This window comes from Pteropus vampyrus, unplaced genomic scaffold (genome assembly GCF_000151845.1).
Source record: "Pteropus vampyrus isolate Shadow unplaced genomic scaffold, Pvam_2.0 Scaffold11, whole genome shotgun sequence".
In the NCBI taxonomy this organism is placed as follows: Eukaryota; Metazoa; Chordata; class Mammalia; order Chiroptera; family Pteropodidae; genus Pteropus; species Pteropus vampyrus.
Genome location: NW_011888792.1, coordinates 2,675,460 through 2,693,641, shown reverse-complemented (window position 1 = coordinate 2,693,641; position 18,182 = coordinate 2,675,460). Strand labels below are relative to the sequence as shown.

At 36.7% G+C, this 18,182-nt stretch overlaps 1 protein-coding gene across 7 annotated transcripts in view; it reads right to left on the bottom strand.

The window, feature by feature from the left end:
* Positions 1–18,182, bottom strand: part of ATG10 (autophagy related 10) — a 204,536-nt gene that overhangs the window by 79,988 nt on the left and 106,366 nt on the right. For all 7 annotated transcript variants that reach the window (XM_023523083.1, XM_023523072.1, XM_011377677.2 and 4 more), the window contains one exon: positions 2,585–2,723. In XM_023523083.1, the coding sequence (XP_023378851.1) occupies positions 2,585–2,723 (139 nt within the window). The remainder of the gene's footprint in view (positions 1–2,584; positions 2,724–18,182) is intronic.

Sequence of the window (18,182 nt, the reverse complement as noted above, 5' to 3'; positions counted from 1 at the left end):
TTAGGCAGTAGTTAACCTGGTGGGTACTGGACAATACAGAGGAATAAGAGATCATTACAGTCCAATGGATTTGCATTTCAAAGACAGAATAAAGATTTCTTCTGGAATCTAAGCCAGTTGAGAAAAGAAATGGTAGTGTCAATTTAAATGGGAATTAGTACTTACTTTTCCTAAAAAAAAATAAAAAGAGGTACTGGAAAAAAATTCAGAGCAAACCAGAGAAACTAATTTTTACTAGCAATCAAATGCAAAAGAAATTCAAAAGAAATTCAAAAACAAGGCTAAGTGAACTATTTTTGATGCAACAAAAAAGACCCCTAGGCAAGAAATTTTATAGTCATCCTCTTTTCTAGGTCGGAACTCTCTTAGAATGAGACAAAGAAAAATCTGGACCTGGAATAAGAGGAAGATGTTAGGAATCTATTTGCCACACTGACAGATTTGTTTAACAAACAGATGAAAAGCCAGAGAAATCAGATATTACAGAAAAAGAGAATGGATTGAGGGGAATAAACAAAAAATTATTACTGCAGAGTAAAGGGTGATACATTTTTAGAAGACCCATTAAGTCAAGTTAGGTGGAAAATAGAAAAGAAATTATTAGACTATGATAAAGGAAAAGAACCATTTTTCATGTTTCACCATAAGAAAACATTCAGTATGCTCTGCAAAGACTAAATTTGATATTTTAATGTACCTGAACAAGCACTAAATGAATTCTGGAATTAAAAAATTTCTAACACTCATTCTATACAACACAGAATGAGGAAGAGTAAGAACAAGGAATGCTTCAACGCAAAATCAATGACTTGTTTTGGTTTTTCTTATTAAGCATAATAAAAGAAATCTTAAAAGTATATAAATAGAATCCAAAGATGCTAATTTTTTTTTTTTAAAGATAGAGAAAACCAACATGAAGGAAAGATCTTAGGAAGTATACAAATTTCATTAAAATATAATTGGACTTGCAGGAACAATTACTGTGCTGTACTGTAAGGGGAGCTGTTGGCACATAAGAGCAAAGCACACGTATGAGCTCATCCAGCAGCCTGGGCAAGACCCACTTCCAGCTAGAAGCAGTCATGTTTCAACACCTCCAATTCCCTAATGCTGACAAGCTAAACAACTTGTTTTGTCTCTGGGAGCTCTTCTCTGGTGATTAACTGCTTATGGTGAATACTAATTATATGAAAGTACAGTATTGAAGAAGTAGTGTCCTATTTCCTCTACCTGCAGCCTCTACATGTCTTTGAATCCAGAAGGTACTAGGTAGAGCCATTGCAAACCAGAACCAAAAAAGACATTTTCCTCCCCGCTGGTAAATAAATGTTATCTTTTCCTACTTTTTAGTATAATACGGCTCACTGACAAGAAGCCTCCTTTAACCTCTGGGCTCCAAACCAAACAGAATTACAATAAAGTGAGTGTTTAAAAGGCCCCTAATAATCATATGGATAAATCTGCAACGAGAGTTTGTGAATTAGTGAACCTTCAGTGTCCTCAATTCCCTATGTCCCATGTTGAAAATTTACCCCAAATTGTCAGTTCTTAGGAACTGCACCTCAGATTAAAATCTTCTCACCAGGGAGTCTATGAGAATTTGTTCTTGTGTTTTAAATCCTAAGTGCTTTGTTAAACCGCCAACACCGCAAAATTAGAGACCATTAAACAATATAAGGCAGCAAGTGATTAAATCTACCAAATACACATTCAAAGCAGCTCAAGCTACTTTTTAATTAAAAATAAAATATCACTGGCTAAATTCAGATGTCTTAGCTATCCAGACAAAGTTAGAAGGCTGCTCAAAATGCAAAATGCTGCTGATAAGGCCAGATCGAAAGGAGAAATAGGCTACGGGGTGGGCTGGGGAAGTGGCTTTTGCTGCCCCTGGGCCCAGGACCCATAAGGCCTTGAAACGCTGACCCCGTTTAGCTGGAGGACATGAAGGGGGAAGTCACGGCTGCACTGCAGGGTGAGGACTCCATGTGGTTGCTGATTAAATAAGCTTTATTAGCGAAGGCCTCCAAGGAGACAGGGTGTTCCACCTTCTTGGCAAGGTGGATGAGTTGAGTAACAGCACTGCAGGAAGCGAAGGCACAGGAGATGTATAGATGGCCAAAGGAAATATTAGTGCTATATTTAAGTATAGCTTAAACTAATTGATAAACGATTCTTGAAATAATTATTAGCATTTGGGGAAGAAGACACAGGGGCTTTTTGTTAATGGGATCATTTGAGATTGAAAGAAATTTTTACTGTAAAGTTAGAAGTAAATAAACATTGTAGCTTTAAGTTGTTCCTACTTGTTTAAAGTAAAGGAAAAAAAGGGCCAGGGGGGCTTAGTCAGTGTTGGGCAGGAGGCCAAGAATCTGAAGATCAGACTTAAGGCTGGGATGATATCATTCACTCTGAAGTCTTGATACTGTTTCTAAAGCATGAGAAAATTTACTGGTAAAACCTTACCTCACCCACAGTTTTCTTATTTTTAACTCTATTTTTTTTCCTCTCAAGAATTTTCCAAATCTGCTTTCTGCCTTAATATGTAAACATTTGAATTTACATTTAGTTTCCAACAAGGGCTTACCTAAAAAGCTTGCCCTAAAGTAAAGCACAGGCACTTGGTAGCTACAGGAATATAAGACATGATACTCATATTTAACCACTTCAGTTGCTGCTGCGGTCTCAGTCACTTCAAAATCATCCAGCGGTAACTCTAAAGCTTCCTGAAAAAAAGCGAAAACAAAAACAAAATGTGTTTGTCAATTTTTTTAAAAAGGGTACAATAATGTAGAGAAAGACAGGTTTTCTTCTTGCAGAATAACAGTTAAATAAATATAGGGCTATGAGGTAAGGAAAAGGGAGTTTCCCACATTAATGTTTAACATTTGAGACTTGGGTAAATAGTAAAACCAGAAAACATTAGCATTAACTATTTCCAGATTGTTTTTGAGAGACAAAAAGCAGCTCTGGGTAAAGAAACAGGAAGAAAACTAGAAGCAAAAAGATCTATTGCAATAGCAACTCTGAAAAATCTTTACTGTTCAATTTTAGCAACAAGATGATGGCTATACAAGCTTCCTTCTTCCCTACCTGTGAAAGCTAAAAACATCCTAACAATTGAACAAGAGGCTGTGAAATGTCCCTAAAGATTCTATTGTACTTGCCAAAAGATGATTCATTGTGTGCTGAACAATTCCCAGTTCCATTTTGAATAAGAAAGTTATTTTGCAAGAGGTTGAGTTTGTTAGGTATATTTCAAAATCTGAGCTGAATCTGTTTTCTTTATTATTGTGCTATCTTTGGCATATTTCTACAACAAATCTTTATTTAGAATAGAGTAGAAGGCAAGTATTAATGTCAACTTAAACAGGGTTTTGTAAGCAAAGATGGTTATAGCTAGTTCACGTCTCACCTAATCATTCTTTACTGGTTGATTTTTTTATGATGTGTGGGGGTTTCTTAATGTTTAGAAGCAATTAAATGGACATGTTGAGTCAGAATCTGGTTCCACCCACATTCATTTATTTAGTTGAAGAATTTCCTTTGAAATAAATTTAGTATAAGGAAAGAAGCAAGTTGGTTTGGCTCATTTCTACCTTTCGTTAAAATACTAACAATGACAGTGAACAATCAGAAAGAGCTACAGGAAAGATTTCAAACTTTATCAATATAAAATAAGGTTTCCTGTGGAGATAAGTAAAGCCACAGACAATTCTTCAGATCTGTATCTGCTTTACTAATTCCCCACTCACCGTCAATTCATTGGAGGAGATATTATACTAGATACATCACAACTAGAGATAGTTACAAAATAGTTTTTCACTGAACTCCAGTAAATACTATCAATTAAACACAATAAAAAAAAAATCAGAGAGAAATCACTGAAATAAATATTCTAGTACAAAAAAATGAATGCAGTAGCAAGAAAGAGGTTTTTCTGTTTGTTTATTTAAGTTCGCATTCGGCAACAGTATCTATACCATCTTTTAAGGCAATTATTTTAACCACATTCTTCCTTTTTGGTCAATGATTGGGTTCGTTAGCATTTATAATTTCCTTTTCTTTCTTAACATTATAAAACATTACATCTTTGTGATAAAAAAAAAACCAATTGCAAACACTTCACAGTTACATAAAATAAAAAGTGAAATTCCTATCAACCCAGCAGTTCTAATACCTCAGATTTGTAACTATTTTTAATAGGTCAGTGTATATTTTTCCAGCCTTTTTAAATTTCTTGGCCTACAGATACATCCACCCACCCACCCACTTACCACCAGTTAAATCATGCTGTATATACATATGTTCCTTGATGTGATTTTTCATTTATGGATATCCTACCATGTGTTGCCATGTCAGTGCTGTAGATTTTGCTCCTTTTAATGGTTTCACTGTATTCTACTGTATCACTATGCCATAGGGTTTTTTTTTTTTTAAATATTTTTACATGGCTAGATATTTTAGATAGATTATAATTTTCTGCTACTACAACTAATGCTGCGATGAATATTTTAGCACATGTATCCTTATACACCTCTATTTTTCTATGGTGTAGATTCCTAAAAGAGGCATTACTATACGAAAGGGTATGTGCATTTTAAATTTCGATACTGCCAATCTGTTCTCAGAAGAAAGCTATATCAATTTATATTCTCAGCAAAAATGTATGAAAATGTCCTTCCTCATATCCCATAAATACTGATTTTTTAAAATAATTTTGCCTATTTGATGAATTTTTAAATGTCTATTTTTTGTTTAATCTCTAGTGTCTTGATTATTAGTAAAAGTGAACATCTATCTATTCATATTTATTGGTAATTTATACTCTTCTGTAATTTGCTTATCCTTATCTTTTGCCTATTTAGTTTGCATTTTCCTTATTGCATTATACAGATTATCTGTATATTAGAAATAATAACTTAATTGGAGAAAAACAGGTGTGCATGACCGTGTGATACATATATGTATATATGCGTATAAAACATTTTCACTCAGTTTTCTTTTAACTTTGCTTATTCTCCATTTTATCATGTTCTTTTTTAACTTTTCATGTAGTTAAATCTATGCATTTTCTGTTTGCAGCTTCTGAGTCACCTGTCTTCATTAAAAGACCTCCTGCTATGTCCCACCTCGTTCCTAAAAATTATAAAAATGTTTAACTCCTTTATTATACACACACATGCTCTCATACACATTTTTAAATTTACTTTTAGCTCATAATCCATCTGAATTTTGTGTGTATGGCATGAGGTAGGGATTTTTCCCAGATGATTTCTGATACTGCATTTTTCCCATTGACTTTACTCTCACCTTTACCATAAATTAGATTTGTGTGTGTGTGTGTGTGTGTGTGTGTGTGTGTGTGTTTATTCCCTATCCTTCCCTATTGAGATATTTCTCTTCTTAGACGATCACTGTCCAATTTTTAAATAACTATGGAATTGGGTCATTAATTTCTGCAGAAAACTACAGAAATGGACTGCCCGAGATTCATTCCTGCTAGGGAGAATAAAATTCCTGGAAAGAATGAATGTCCTTTACCCAAATTCAAATTAAGAACTCAGGTATATGCTGGGGTCAACACTAGAGTGATCAATTAGACATACACATAGATCTAGATTCTCAGGAACAATTCAGAAGCCCAAAAAATAAGAGAGAGGGGACAGAACAAGTTTCTCAAAGAACCTATGATCAGTCTCACCCCAGTCTTCTCATTGGCAGCTGAGTGCCTTTGTGGGATTTGAAGGCTGGAGTGGGATTTGGAGGCACAGAGATAATTGGGAGTGCTGTTGTGTCACTCAGCCCCTTGCTCTGGAAAGCCATCTTTAGGAAAAGACATTTTTGCACACTTAACTCACATGAAATGAATTTGAATCCTTGGCATGTGTCTGCTCTTTCCATCCTTTGAAGTCATGCAATTTGGAAATCACAGACTTCAACATATTTTCGACTTCCCTTTCCAAAAGTGCCAGATAGTTTTAGAACTTCAAGACTAAGGTTCTTGTCTCATTCGTCTTTGTATTCCCAGAGACTCTATCTAACACAGAGCTGAGAACCAGAGTAAGGAATATGTTCTACTTTAGTAGCAGATCTGTTTCCTCCCACCTAAGTATACTATAACACATGTCAAAGGTAATTGGCCAGAAACTCCACCCCCAACCCAAATTTGAAAAAAGGTAAATGAAGGAGTAAAACTGCAAAAGGCCATCAAAGATGATATATAAGTGACAAATAAGAATATGAAAAAAGATGTTCAACGTCATTAGCCATTAGAGAAATGTAAATTAAAACGACAATGAGATAGCACTACATATCTATCAGAATGGCTAAAATAACAAATAGCGACACCTTCAAATATTGGTGAAGATGTAGAGAAACTAGGTCATTCACACATGCTACCTGGAATATAAAACCATATGGCAGTTTCTTTAAAAATTAAACATGTACTTACCACACAATCAACCAATTACACTCTTAGGTATTTATCCAAGAGAAATGAAAACTCTGTACATAAATGTTCATAGCAGTTTTATTCAGAATAGCTAAAAACTTGAAACAGTTCAGCTGTCCTTCAACAGGTTATGGTTAGACAAACCATGGTACATCATTCCACACTCCTCAGCAATTGAAAGAGCAAATCTGACACACACAACCACCTGGGTGAATCTCCCAGGAATTCCAAAAATAATAAAATACCTAGGAAAAAATTTAACCAAGGAGGTAAAAGACCTGTCCTTGGAAAACTGCAAGACACTGAAGAAAGAAACTGAAAAAGATATAAGTAAATGGAAGGCTATACCATGCTCATAGGAAGAATTAACATTGTTAAAATGGCCATACTACCCACAGCAATCTATAGATTCAATGCAATCCTTATCAAAACACCAATGGTGTCTTTCACAGGACTAGAATACATATTCCTAAAATTTATATGTAACCACAAAAGATCCCAAATAGCCAAAGCAATATTGAGAAAGAATGAAGTTACAGGTATCACACTATCTGATATCAAACAAACTATAAGGCTATAGTAACCAAAAACAGCATGGTACTGGCATAAAAACTAACACACAGATCAATGGAACAGAGTAGAGAGCCCAGAAATAAGTCCATACCTATACTGTCAACTAATCTATGGCAAAAGATGAAAGAATACAAGAAGAATATACAATCTCTTCAATAAATGATGTTGGGAAAACTGGACAGATACATGCAAAAAAATAAAACTAGATCATTTTCTTACATCGTACACAGGAGTTAACTCAAAATGCATTAAAGACTTAAATGTCAGACCTGAAATCACAAAACCCCTAGAAGAAAACATAGGCAGTGAAATCTTTAACATCTCTCTTAGCAATATTTTTTAGATATGTACCCCCGGACAAGGGAAACAAAATAAAGTAAATAAATAAGACTACATCAAACTAAAAAGATTTTGTATAGATTTAAAAAAAATCAACAAAATAAAAAGACAATCTACTAAAAATGGGAGAAGAGATTCAGAAAAGGTGTTATCCAAAAAAATACAAGGAACTCATCCAACTGAACATCAAAAAAACAAACAATCTGATTAAAAAATAAGCAGAGGACCAGAATATACATTTCTCCAAAGAGGACATAACAGATGGTCAACAGACATATGAAAAGATGCTCAGCATCACTAATCATCAGGGAAATACAAATTAAAACCACAATGAGATATCACTTCACACCTGTCAGAATGGCTATCATCAATAAATCAACAAGTGTTGGTGAGGATGTAGAGAAAAGGGAACTCTTGTGCATTGTCGATGGGATTGTAAATTGGTGCAGTCACTATGAAAAATAGTATGAAGATTCCTCAAAAAATTAAAATAGAACTACTGTATGACACAACAATTCTACTTCTGGGTATTTATCTAAAGAAATCCAAAACACTAATTTGAAAAGATATATGCACCCCTTTGTTCACTGCAGCATTATTTACAATAGCCAAGATATGGCAGCAACCTAAGTGTCCATTGATAGATGAATGGATAAAGAAGATGTGGTAGATATATTCAATGGAATATTGCTCAGTCATAAAATAAGAATGAAATCTTGCTGTTTAGGAGAACATGGATGGACCTAGAGGGTATTATGCTAAGTGAAGTCAGACAGAGAAAGACAAGTGTCATATGATTTCATTTATATGTAGAATCTAAAATAAAATTAAATTAAAATAAAATAAAATAAACAAAACAGAAACAAACTCATAGATACAGAGAACAAATTGGTGGTCACTAGATGGAAAGTGGGTTGGGAGGAATGGGTAAAAAAGGTAAAGGAGATTAAGAAGTACAAATTGCCAGTTATGAAAATAGTCACAGGGATGTTAAGTATAGCTTAGGGAATATAGTCAATAACATTGTAATAACTGTGCGTGGTATCAGATAGTACTAGACTTATTGAGGTGATCACTTCATAAGGTATATAAATGTATAATCACTATGTTGTACATCTGAAACTAATATAATACTGTATGTCAACTGTAATTGAAAAATAAATAAAAATAAAATCTCTTGGAATTCAAAAGAAAGGTTACAGGCCATATGGTTCCATTTATATAACATTTTTGAAACAACAAATTTTAGAAATGAAGAACAGAGAGATTAGTGTTGGGAGGGTGCAGAGGGAAGTGGCTATGGTTACAAAAGGGCAACAGGAGGGATCCTTGTGTGTGGTGATAGAACTGTTCTGTATCTTGACTGCGGCGGTGGATATCTGAACCCACACATGTGACACAACCGCACAGAACCACACACACACACACACACACGAGTACAAGCAAAACAGAAAATCTGAATCAGATCAGTGAATTGTATCAATGACAATATTCTGGTTGTGATGTTATACTATCATTGTGCAAGATATTATCATGGGGAAATTGGGTAAAGTGTATAAGGGATCTTTCTAATTATTTCTTATTAATGCATGTAAATCTTCAGTTATCTCAAAATTTTTAATTAAAAAATGAAAAGGAAAGAAACAGTGAAGCAATTCGAGGCTTGTTAAAAAACAAAATAAAATTTCTAAAACCTCAAGTGCTAACATTACAGATGGCAAAGGAATTATGTTGATAAAGAGCATCTAAGTTTTGGGGTTTGCTTTACAGTAAACCCAGGAGAGGGCCTGGCGGGTGGAGGTGTGGGAGGGGCATAACTGGCCATGGAGTGACGATGGTTGAGGTTGCTCGATGAGTCCATGGGCAATATAATTAACATTTTGGGTAGGGTTGATGATGTTTTATTATTTTTTTCTTTTATTATGTTTTAAAAATGGATTTGAGTATATTTAATTTCCTATTAAGAGTTATAATAAAAAGAGACACATGAGTATTTATTTTCCTCAAAATGTTGCTAACTCATTAAATAAGAAGATACCTGTGTTTAGAAAATTTCATTTATTCAGGAGCTAAAAGATTAAGTGGTTCATATTAATTATAGAAACCTTGATTTTATTGAATTCAATTAACAATAAGTTGACAATGATCTCTCACTTAGAAAATCTGATATGAATTAAGCTTTATAACTAAATCCCATTAAACAGGGATCATGCTGGAGACACTTCATATATATTTTATTGAAAGCAAACCCAAATAGTATATTGGGCTTAGGAAATGAGATCCATATCTCTCTTTAGCCTGCAGGGAAAAGTAATTGAAAGAAGAAAAACTTTTCTTCTATCACTAAAAATCTCTAGTACTATTACTGAGCAAACATAAGTAATGAGCTTTATTCTTATTGTCCCTTGAGGAAAAGAGATTTTATTTGTTTATCTTCTACCAGTCAGGTCTTTAATTCAAACCTAACATTAATGGGCCAGAATCCTAGCTAAGAAACCAGAGTGACAGAGGGACAGTGCTGGTTCTGAGACGGTCTTTAGCTGTATTCATGAAGAGACACATAAGCCATCTAATCACAATGGAAAAATAGGCTATGTAACAAACTTTGATTTTCCTTAGTCAACAGCCTTTTAATATTTTCAGAAGTAATAAAGACTGCTGAAGCCTTTGACAAACTATTGAAAACATCGATTCCTTAAAGAAAAAATTTCAATTATTAAAACATTCAAGATGAATTATAAAAATAATCTATGAGAGACTTTCAGTAAGCAGGTCCTTTTTGTTTGTTTGTTTCACATACTCATCATTTCGCACCGAGGTGGTCTTTTCACTATCTTTACTCCTAGAATGATCTCTGTGGCTTTTGATGTGACTATCACAAGAATCTTTGCAAGTGATAGCCTTTTAGCAACTGTGAATGTAGTATCTGCTACATAAGAGAGGATTCAACACAAGGCAGCCATGTGTCTGACAGCAGCGGAGGTGACAGTGAGACAAGAGGTGGTCACCAAGATTAATTTAAGAATAACATCTCAGTGTGGCTGCCCCTCCCCCAGGAATGTTATCACTACTACTCCTGATTTCTGAAAAAAGGGAAAAAAGAGGCGCCATTCTTCGCTCTCCCATTTCCATGAGAGGGGAGTGAATTAGCATCAGCATGGCCAATGAGGGTTCCCACCGAGAGAAAGAATCTGTCTCCTGTGGGATTAAATCCTTCTCTGCAGCCTGGCATGCTCAAGGGCAAGGCAGGAGGGAGCGATGCAGAAACCCGCCAAAGCACATCTGGCAGTTTTCTGGATGTTTGTATCTGGCTCCATTGTGCTTCTTAGGCCCTATTTCCTTTAGGACTGTGCAGGAGACAGTAAGACAGCTTGAGCAAGGAGCTGGGCGGCTAGCAAATAGGCTGAGCATAAGGCGGACTGCTGAAGAGGCTGTTTCTTAGATTCTATGCCAGAGACATAGGTTCCTGGCAGGAGAGAAGAGTAATAATGCTTAATAGCACCTATCGTGTGCCAGTGACAATTAGTCCATAAATCATATCAACAGATAAAAAGCACTGTATTCCTACAAAAAAATTAGAAAGGCTCAGAAGGACTTTTTAAAAGAAAAGTTAGGTTCCTCTTATTTACTTTTTAAGAATCCTAAGCTGCTAAAGCCAAGAATTAGCAGGATAAGGGATGTGAAAATCAGAAATTCATATGGAAATCACGACTAACTAAAGCAAGAGGGAAAGACTTGTACCTGGTATCCTGAGCTTCAGAATCAGTCAAATGTGTTTCTATTCGGAGCTACCTCTGCATATTACATAAGAAAGACCAGCATCAGTTACAAGGGTTTGCAGTTTTTCTAAGCACATTTATGTACATTATGTTATTTGCTCCCTTGCTCTAGGAGGAAGGTCCAAGTTCACCCAACAGGTAAGAAACAGAGCTGGTGCATTAACTTAAGGCCCTAACCCCAAGCGCAGGGCTCCTTCACTCAGCAAATATCATCAGGTTTTTTTTGTTTGTTTTTTTGCCGGCGTGGGTGGGTGGGGTTAGGGAATGTTAAACATATTTCCTCTCGGGCTCCACCCTCAAACTTCTGGTTTTGAACTCAGTCGTTTTGGGATGAGACTTAGGACTCCACCTTGTTTATAAGGTTCCAGGTGATGCTCATGCAGGTGGTCAGCAGAACACTCCAGGAAGCTTCGCCTCACATATTTGTGGAGGGTCTACTTTAGGATTCTATACTTAAGATGACATAGTCTATGGAATTATAGCATTGGGAAAGCCCAAACACCAAGACACAAAATTATACCATAAACCGTTTGCTCTCATTGGCTGCTCATCTGCGTCTTCAGGAGTATCACTGCCCCATTCGGTCTCCTTTCACTGGAAGCCTAATGCACCTCCACAAACCTAAGACATCAGCTCATCGCCCCCACTCCCAGGGACAGCAGTTCTTTTATTGGCCCTTTCCTCTATCTCTCCGTTTCCCCAAAAATCCTTCATTTTCTCCTTTTCCTTTTAATCAATTAATTCTTGCTAAGGTATCAATGGCCATTAACGCCTTAAAGTTACTCCTTTAGCAATTATGACATTCAGCAGCAGATTTTGTAGCTGATAACATTAACCAAAAGAAATCTTTAAAAGTAGAATTTGGAGTGCCAAAAGGAGTAAATTTTGCACCATACATGTAACCACCAATGTGTAAGACTTGCTTTAGAAGCCACTCTATGTTTTAACTCCATTGTCAGAAAATTCTTCCTGGTGCTACAGGGTAAATCAGTTTCCATTAGGTTTATCTTCGCATTAAAATTAAGAAACAAGAATCCTCATTTATATAATATCCTCTCAAAAGTATAAACAAATTTATTATCTTCAGATTTCCCTTTTCCATATTAAATAGTCCTCATTCTTTTCATTTTTCTTATATTCCTAGTTCCGGAGGTCTGCAAACATTTTCTTAAAGGACCAGCCAGATAATAAATATTTTTAGGCTTTGTGGCCATGAGGTCTCTGCCATTGTAGCATGAAAGCAGTCATTGCCTACATGTAAACAAATGAAAGTTGCAAAATTCCGGGTGAAACTTCATTTACAAAAACAAGCCCGTCGACCTTAGTTTGCCACCCCTACAAGTCCATCTTAATATCATTTTATTATGTTTTTATATGTAGTAAGCAGAATCTTATTAAACAACCGGTGTCTCCATATGGTGAACTCTCCCCCTTTTCTATATATTTTTTTAATCTTTGGATGTCACATTAGATTTCCTGAGGGGATGATAAATTCTGAGCCGTAAAAGAATGATGATAATTGACTCCAATAGGCTGAAGTTTGGCTGCAGTCATTTTCCAAAGTAGGAGATAGCACTACCCTAATTTAAACGAGTGAGATTTTTAAATGTCTTGATGAATAAACTGCAAATTCCTTCAGCATATGAATAAACTTCTATACTCAAATCCACAAATGAGGAAATTTCACTGCCAAAGAATGAAAATGATAAGGTCTTGATAAATAGACCAAAAGGCAAGCATTGTAGCCAATCAGAGTGCTGTGGAACCTCCAGCATGAACTCTCTCACCGCATGCACAGGAAACATCACATCTAGGAATGAGCAGAGAACTGTTTGAATAAGGCATCAGCTTCTTCTCCCTCCTCAAAACTGTCTCTGGATTATGTGGATATAAATGGGGCTCTACTGGTTTGCTTGTCAGCTTTATTGCCAAGAGAATCCTTTAACGAGTTCCACAAGGACCTACCGCATGCCAGGCACTGTGCCTGTGCCAGGACAAAGATGTGGTACTGATTTTAAATAATACTATTTCAGCAGCAATAAGAGCACAGTGAAAGTTCTCATCTTTCTATTGGGATGTAAGGCTACACTCAAAATCTCAGATAAAAACATGTAGATATTAGAGAAGCACAGCTTAGTCAAACATGGAAAGGGCATGGGATTTGGAGTTAGACCTGGGTTCAGTTTCTGGCTCTGTCACTCACTTGTTGGGCAGATCACTTAATCCCTCTAAGCCACAGTTTTCTTACCTGTTAAATGAGAGCACTTTCCTCCCCCTTTTCCCTTGTTTAAAGTGTATTAACCAAGATAAAGTGTAAAACTATCTGTCTCATAATAGGTATACTGATTAACTTGTTCATTTGCTCATCAAATGTTACAGGTTATCGTCTAACGTTCTAGACCAGGGGTCGGCAAACATTTTCTTAAAGGGCCAGACAGTAAATATTTTAAGCTTCGTGCACTGTATGTGTCTGTCAAAACCACTTAACTTGTCATTGTAGCATGAAAGCAGCCTAGACAATATGTAAATTAATGAGTGTGGCTTTGTTCCAATAAAATGTTATTTATGGACACTGAAATTTAAATTTCATATAATGTTAATGTCATGAAACATTATTCTTTTGATTCTTTTTCAACCATATAAAAAGGGTAAAAACCATTCTTAGCTTGTAGACAAGAAAAGGCAGCAAGCCCTCGTTCCCCGCGCTCGTTCTGGACACTGTCTTAGGCTTTGGAAACAGAGGGGAGAACAGCAGACACTGTGCCCTAAAGGGAGGAGATGCACTAAATAATCGCACAAACAATAAAATTATTATCACAATAAGTGCTACTAAAAAAAAATGTGCATAGTCCCCAGAGTATACATAATTTACTAAGTCTATAAATTCAGTGGGTGGGATTTTAACCTTTTTTGTTTTAGCTCTTTCAAGTATAAACCTTTTAATGTCCGAATCATGTTTCACAAGCTTTATTTTTAGTTCAACGATCATACCGTTCACCCCGATGAACTTTTAGGAACTTTTGTTTCTTAACCAAGTTCACCAATCTGCCTTATCACTTAAAACTGGTCACCGGTCACCCCTAACCACCCACACCTGTTCCTAACAAACTCTTCTTGCAGTACACTAAAGTCTTGTACACTTTGTTCCGTTCACTACATGTCCTCCTGCCCTTGGCAAGAGTTTTTATTTGAGAATGCCCCTCAACTTTCTTCCTCAGCTTTGCTCATACTCACATACATGTGTGCACATGTGCGCCACGTGTGTGGACAGAGCACATACATATTCACTCACATGCCTACATGCGCCAGGCATGGTGTCGTCACTGGAGAGATGCAAAGCATGAAAAAAACAAACACAATCTTGGCTCTCACAGAGCTTATAACTAGCAGGGGAAGGGGAATAATCATTGCATTAACAATTATTTGATTATAGTGTTGCAAATGCTGTTAGAATGTAAGGATGCACCTTGGGGCCTTATCTGGTCTGGGGTCTGGGGAAGGCTTCTCCTGCTGTGGTACACACACATACCTTAGAACTGCGGAGCAGGGCTTATACTTGTTTTACTCACTCAGGTATCCCAAGCATCCTGAACAGTACCAGACAAATAATAGGCATTCAATCAAGATTTCTTAAATGAAATAAATAAATGGAATAAATCAGAGGTCTATAAACTTTTTTGACTGTCACTCCAGGAGTCAAAAAATTTAAGCATTCATCTTAATATGTGTATATTTACCTTTTCATCAATTATGAACATGTATTTCTGTATAATATACTACGTATATTGTAAAACACCTTAAAATTGAAAACCTTAAAGGATAAGACAAAGATGGAAAAAAAATATTTCCAAGTAATTATTTAGTTAAGTGACAATCTGGGTACCAACAGAAGTCCCCTGATCTTTGCTCTGAGCATTAAAGGACCTTGACTGGCCCCTTGCCCTCATGCCCTCTTTGGGCATCTTGCCAATTTTGTACTCAGCTTTCTGGTGTAGGGTTATGGATACAGCTGCAAAAATGTTGATTTTGAAGTACCTGTTGAAAAAGTGAATACCTCAAAATGGTCACCCGTGTAAATAGCTGCAAATGAGCGCACAGCTGCTTGCCTCTCACTGGGCTCCTGGCTTCTCTGCTGATCAGCCAGGCCTGAGAACAGTCCTAGATGATCAGACACCCAGACACTAAACACCCAAATCCTGCCTGCCCAGCAGCTCTGCCTCTCTCTCCAGCACTTAAAGGCAGTAGCCTTAATTCAAAACCTACTCTGAAGAGCCAGAGGTGATTTCCCTTCTCTTAATAAAGAATCACATTCTATTCTGCACATAGACAAGGAGCCCTGGGCTCCAAATGTGTAAATCAACATAGTATATAAAGTGTTACAGAAAAATATAGTTATTTTATTTATTCATAGTGAAGATACTTTTTTTGCCAGTAATATTTTGATGAGAACAATTTGAATATGCTGCACTTTTCTGTTTCATTTTGTTTTAAAATCTTAATTGTGATACAGCGTTTCAAAGGTCTGGTTTCAGTTCTTTTGAGTCTGTCACTGACTATGCTTAGTAAACCATGACACTCACATTTCAATCCTTTCTCTAGTTGTAAGAGATTTGTCTTCATGTTCAGAATACTTTTCAAAGAGTTGTTAACCAACATAAATGGCCTCAAACTATTGTCTGGCACAATATAAACACAGGTCAAGGGTCACTATTAACAATAGTAAAATAAACTCTATCTCATGTAATTTAATTTCAAATATGGAGAGCTAATTTTTTGAAAGATTTGCTTATACTGTTGTTTTTATATACTGCCACATTTTCGTTTATTAGAGGTTTCTTTGCAGGAATCGTTAAAGCCCCTAGTCTGACAAGGAGTTATGTTAAGTCAAACTGGGTGACAGCATCCCAGTTAATGCAGGACACAGTAACTGCATTGTGCAACAAGCACCTGAAGGGGTGAAGTCACCACTGTCAGCTCTTTTCTTTCGTCTGGCTCCCACTGTTTCCTTTCAGATGTCTTGAGTAACATATGCAGCACCTGGTCTTCTGACAAATGAACTGCATGAAGAGCCAGCATGAGTCCATGTTTAAATATTAGTAAAACTTCATAAAAAACAAAAATAGCCATCCTAATGTTATTTCCCACATCTCAGTGAATTGTTTTTCAAGACCTCTGGGTGCATGCATCCATCCATTTTAAAGACTCTATGCTGACTCAGATCATTGTTAAACAAAATTATGAAGAAGGAAAAATTGATCTTTGGCATCCCCTCCATCTAGCTTTTCATGACTGTGTTTTCCTCTTTGACACAAAGCTCCCAAATTTAACCCTTCTGATCTGATCTTCAAGGAAAGGGACCTGATACACTTACCAGTAGTAAATGTTACAGGCTGGGCATGTTAATCCTGCCAAGAGTCTTTGCCCTGAAGAGAAGTTTTCCTGAACAGGGAAATCTGAAGGAATCACTGACCATACAGTTTCTGTAACACAGAATATGACATGGCAGGGAGGGTGGGGGACAGCAGCAGTGGCTTCTCTGGCACTCTTCAGAACATACTCTTCTCTGGAAAATCGCCTGCTGTACTGAGAAGGCCGGCCCTGCCATGGTTGGTGCAAAGGAGCATGTGGACACCGCCAGTGCTTCATCATTTGTCTCTGTGGTGACAGAAATTGCTCCTGGAAGGGATTACATTTGATTTGCAATTGCTGGACCCCCAGGTCTCCCTGTTACCAATCCTGGGCATTCAACCACTTTTTCTAATTGTAATGCTACTGATAAATCAACATTCAGAAGTTTCCAAAGAAAATAAAAGAAGCTTACGCTGGTAATACTGAATAAATGTATTTTCTTGGTTGCTTATAATGGTAACGAATTATGTGCATCGTAAGAAAAATGCTAATTTTATTAAAGTGCTATTAGATAAGGCTTTTAGACTAACTTGCAGCATCCTAAAAAATCATACAGAATGACTTGATATGTCAGTTCTAACCTCTTTGGAATCATTTGCCTGCACAGTTGCCACACTTGGAGGAAAGACCAAATCCAGATCCAACTTGTTTCCTAAATGAATTGGGAAGTTGTCGTTAAGAAGCATCTGCTACTTTATTGCATTCATGTAAAAGCATTCTTGCGCTGCTCTAACGGACTATTGAGCAGATGTTTTAGAGTACTATACCCACAGCAAAACGTGTATCATAAAAAAGATAAGGAGCTACAACGTAATTAATGATTTCAGTTCCTCTATAAATGAATTTCACTTTTTAAAAAATGGATTTCAAGTTGTGTCAAGAACTTCAACTTTTAACTCAAGCATTTCACTTCCAAGAGAGTGAATACAAAATCATTTACAGCAACAAATAACGAAGGGTCAGACTCAGCCTCACACCCTATGTGATGAAATCTTAGGATGCAAGAAAGGCTTCTCCAGACCAAACTGTCCTGCCACCTCTCCAGGGATCGGCCAGAGAATTAGACGTTGGAGAGCAATTTCTTTGTGTCTTAAAGCAAGGAAATAAGCATTCTCTGAGAATGGGGGGAAATACTTAAAATCATTATCAGCTAAGACTTTTTTTAAATGTTAGCCAAGATTTTCAAACCGACAGTGGGCTCACTGTTTGGGAAGCGGGAACAGGAAACTGCAGCAGCAGCAGGAAAGCGAGCAGTGCGTATAAACATGAACAGCGGCAGCTATAAATTGGTAACATGTTCCTCTTACTCTAATAAAATCCCCTAACTCTAAGTTAAGAAATTTAATAGCATGAAAAACAGTGGTTAACAACCACATGAAAGCCTACAAAGATACTGATCTTTAATCCATGATCCAGGCTCTTTTTGGGGCCCATGATTTCAGGAGCACCCATAAGGAAGTGGGAGAAATGAGGTAGAATGGCAAAGAAAGCAGTCCTGGGTGGATTAGTGAACAGATTACCACTGTGGGCACTGTTGCCACACACCGGGAACACTGGGGAGACTGTAGGGAGCAAACACACGTCAGAGTTGTCCCGCCTGAGGGGTCCGGAAGTTGGGAAGTCCCATCTGC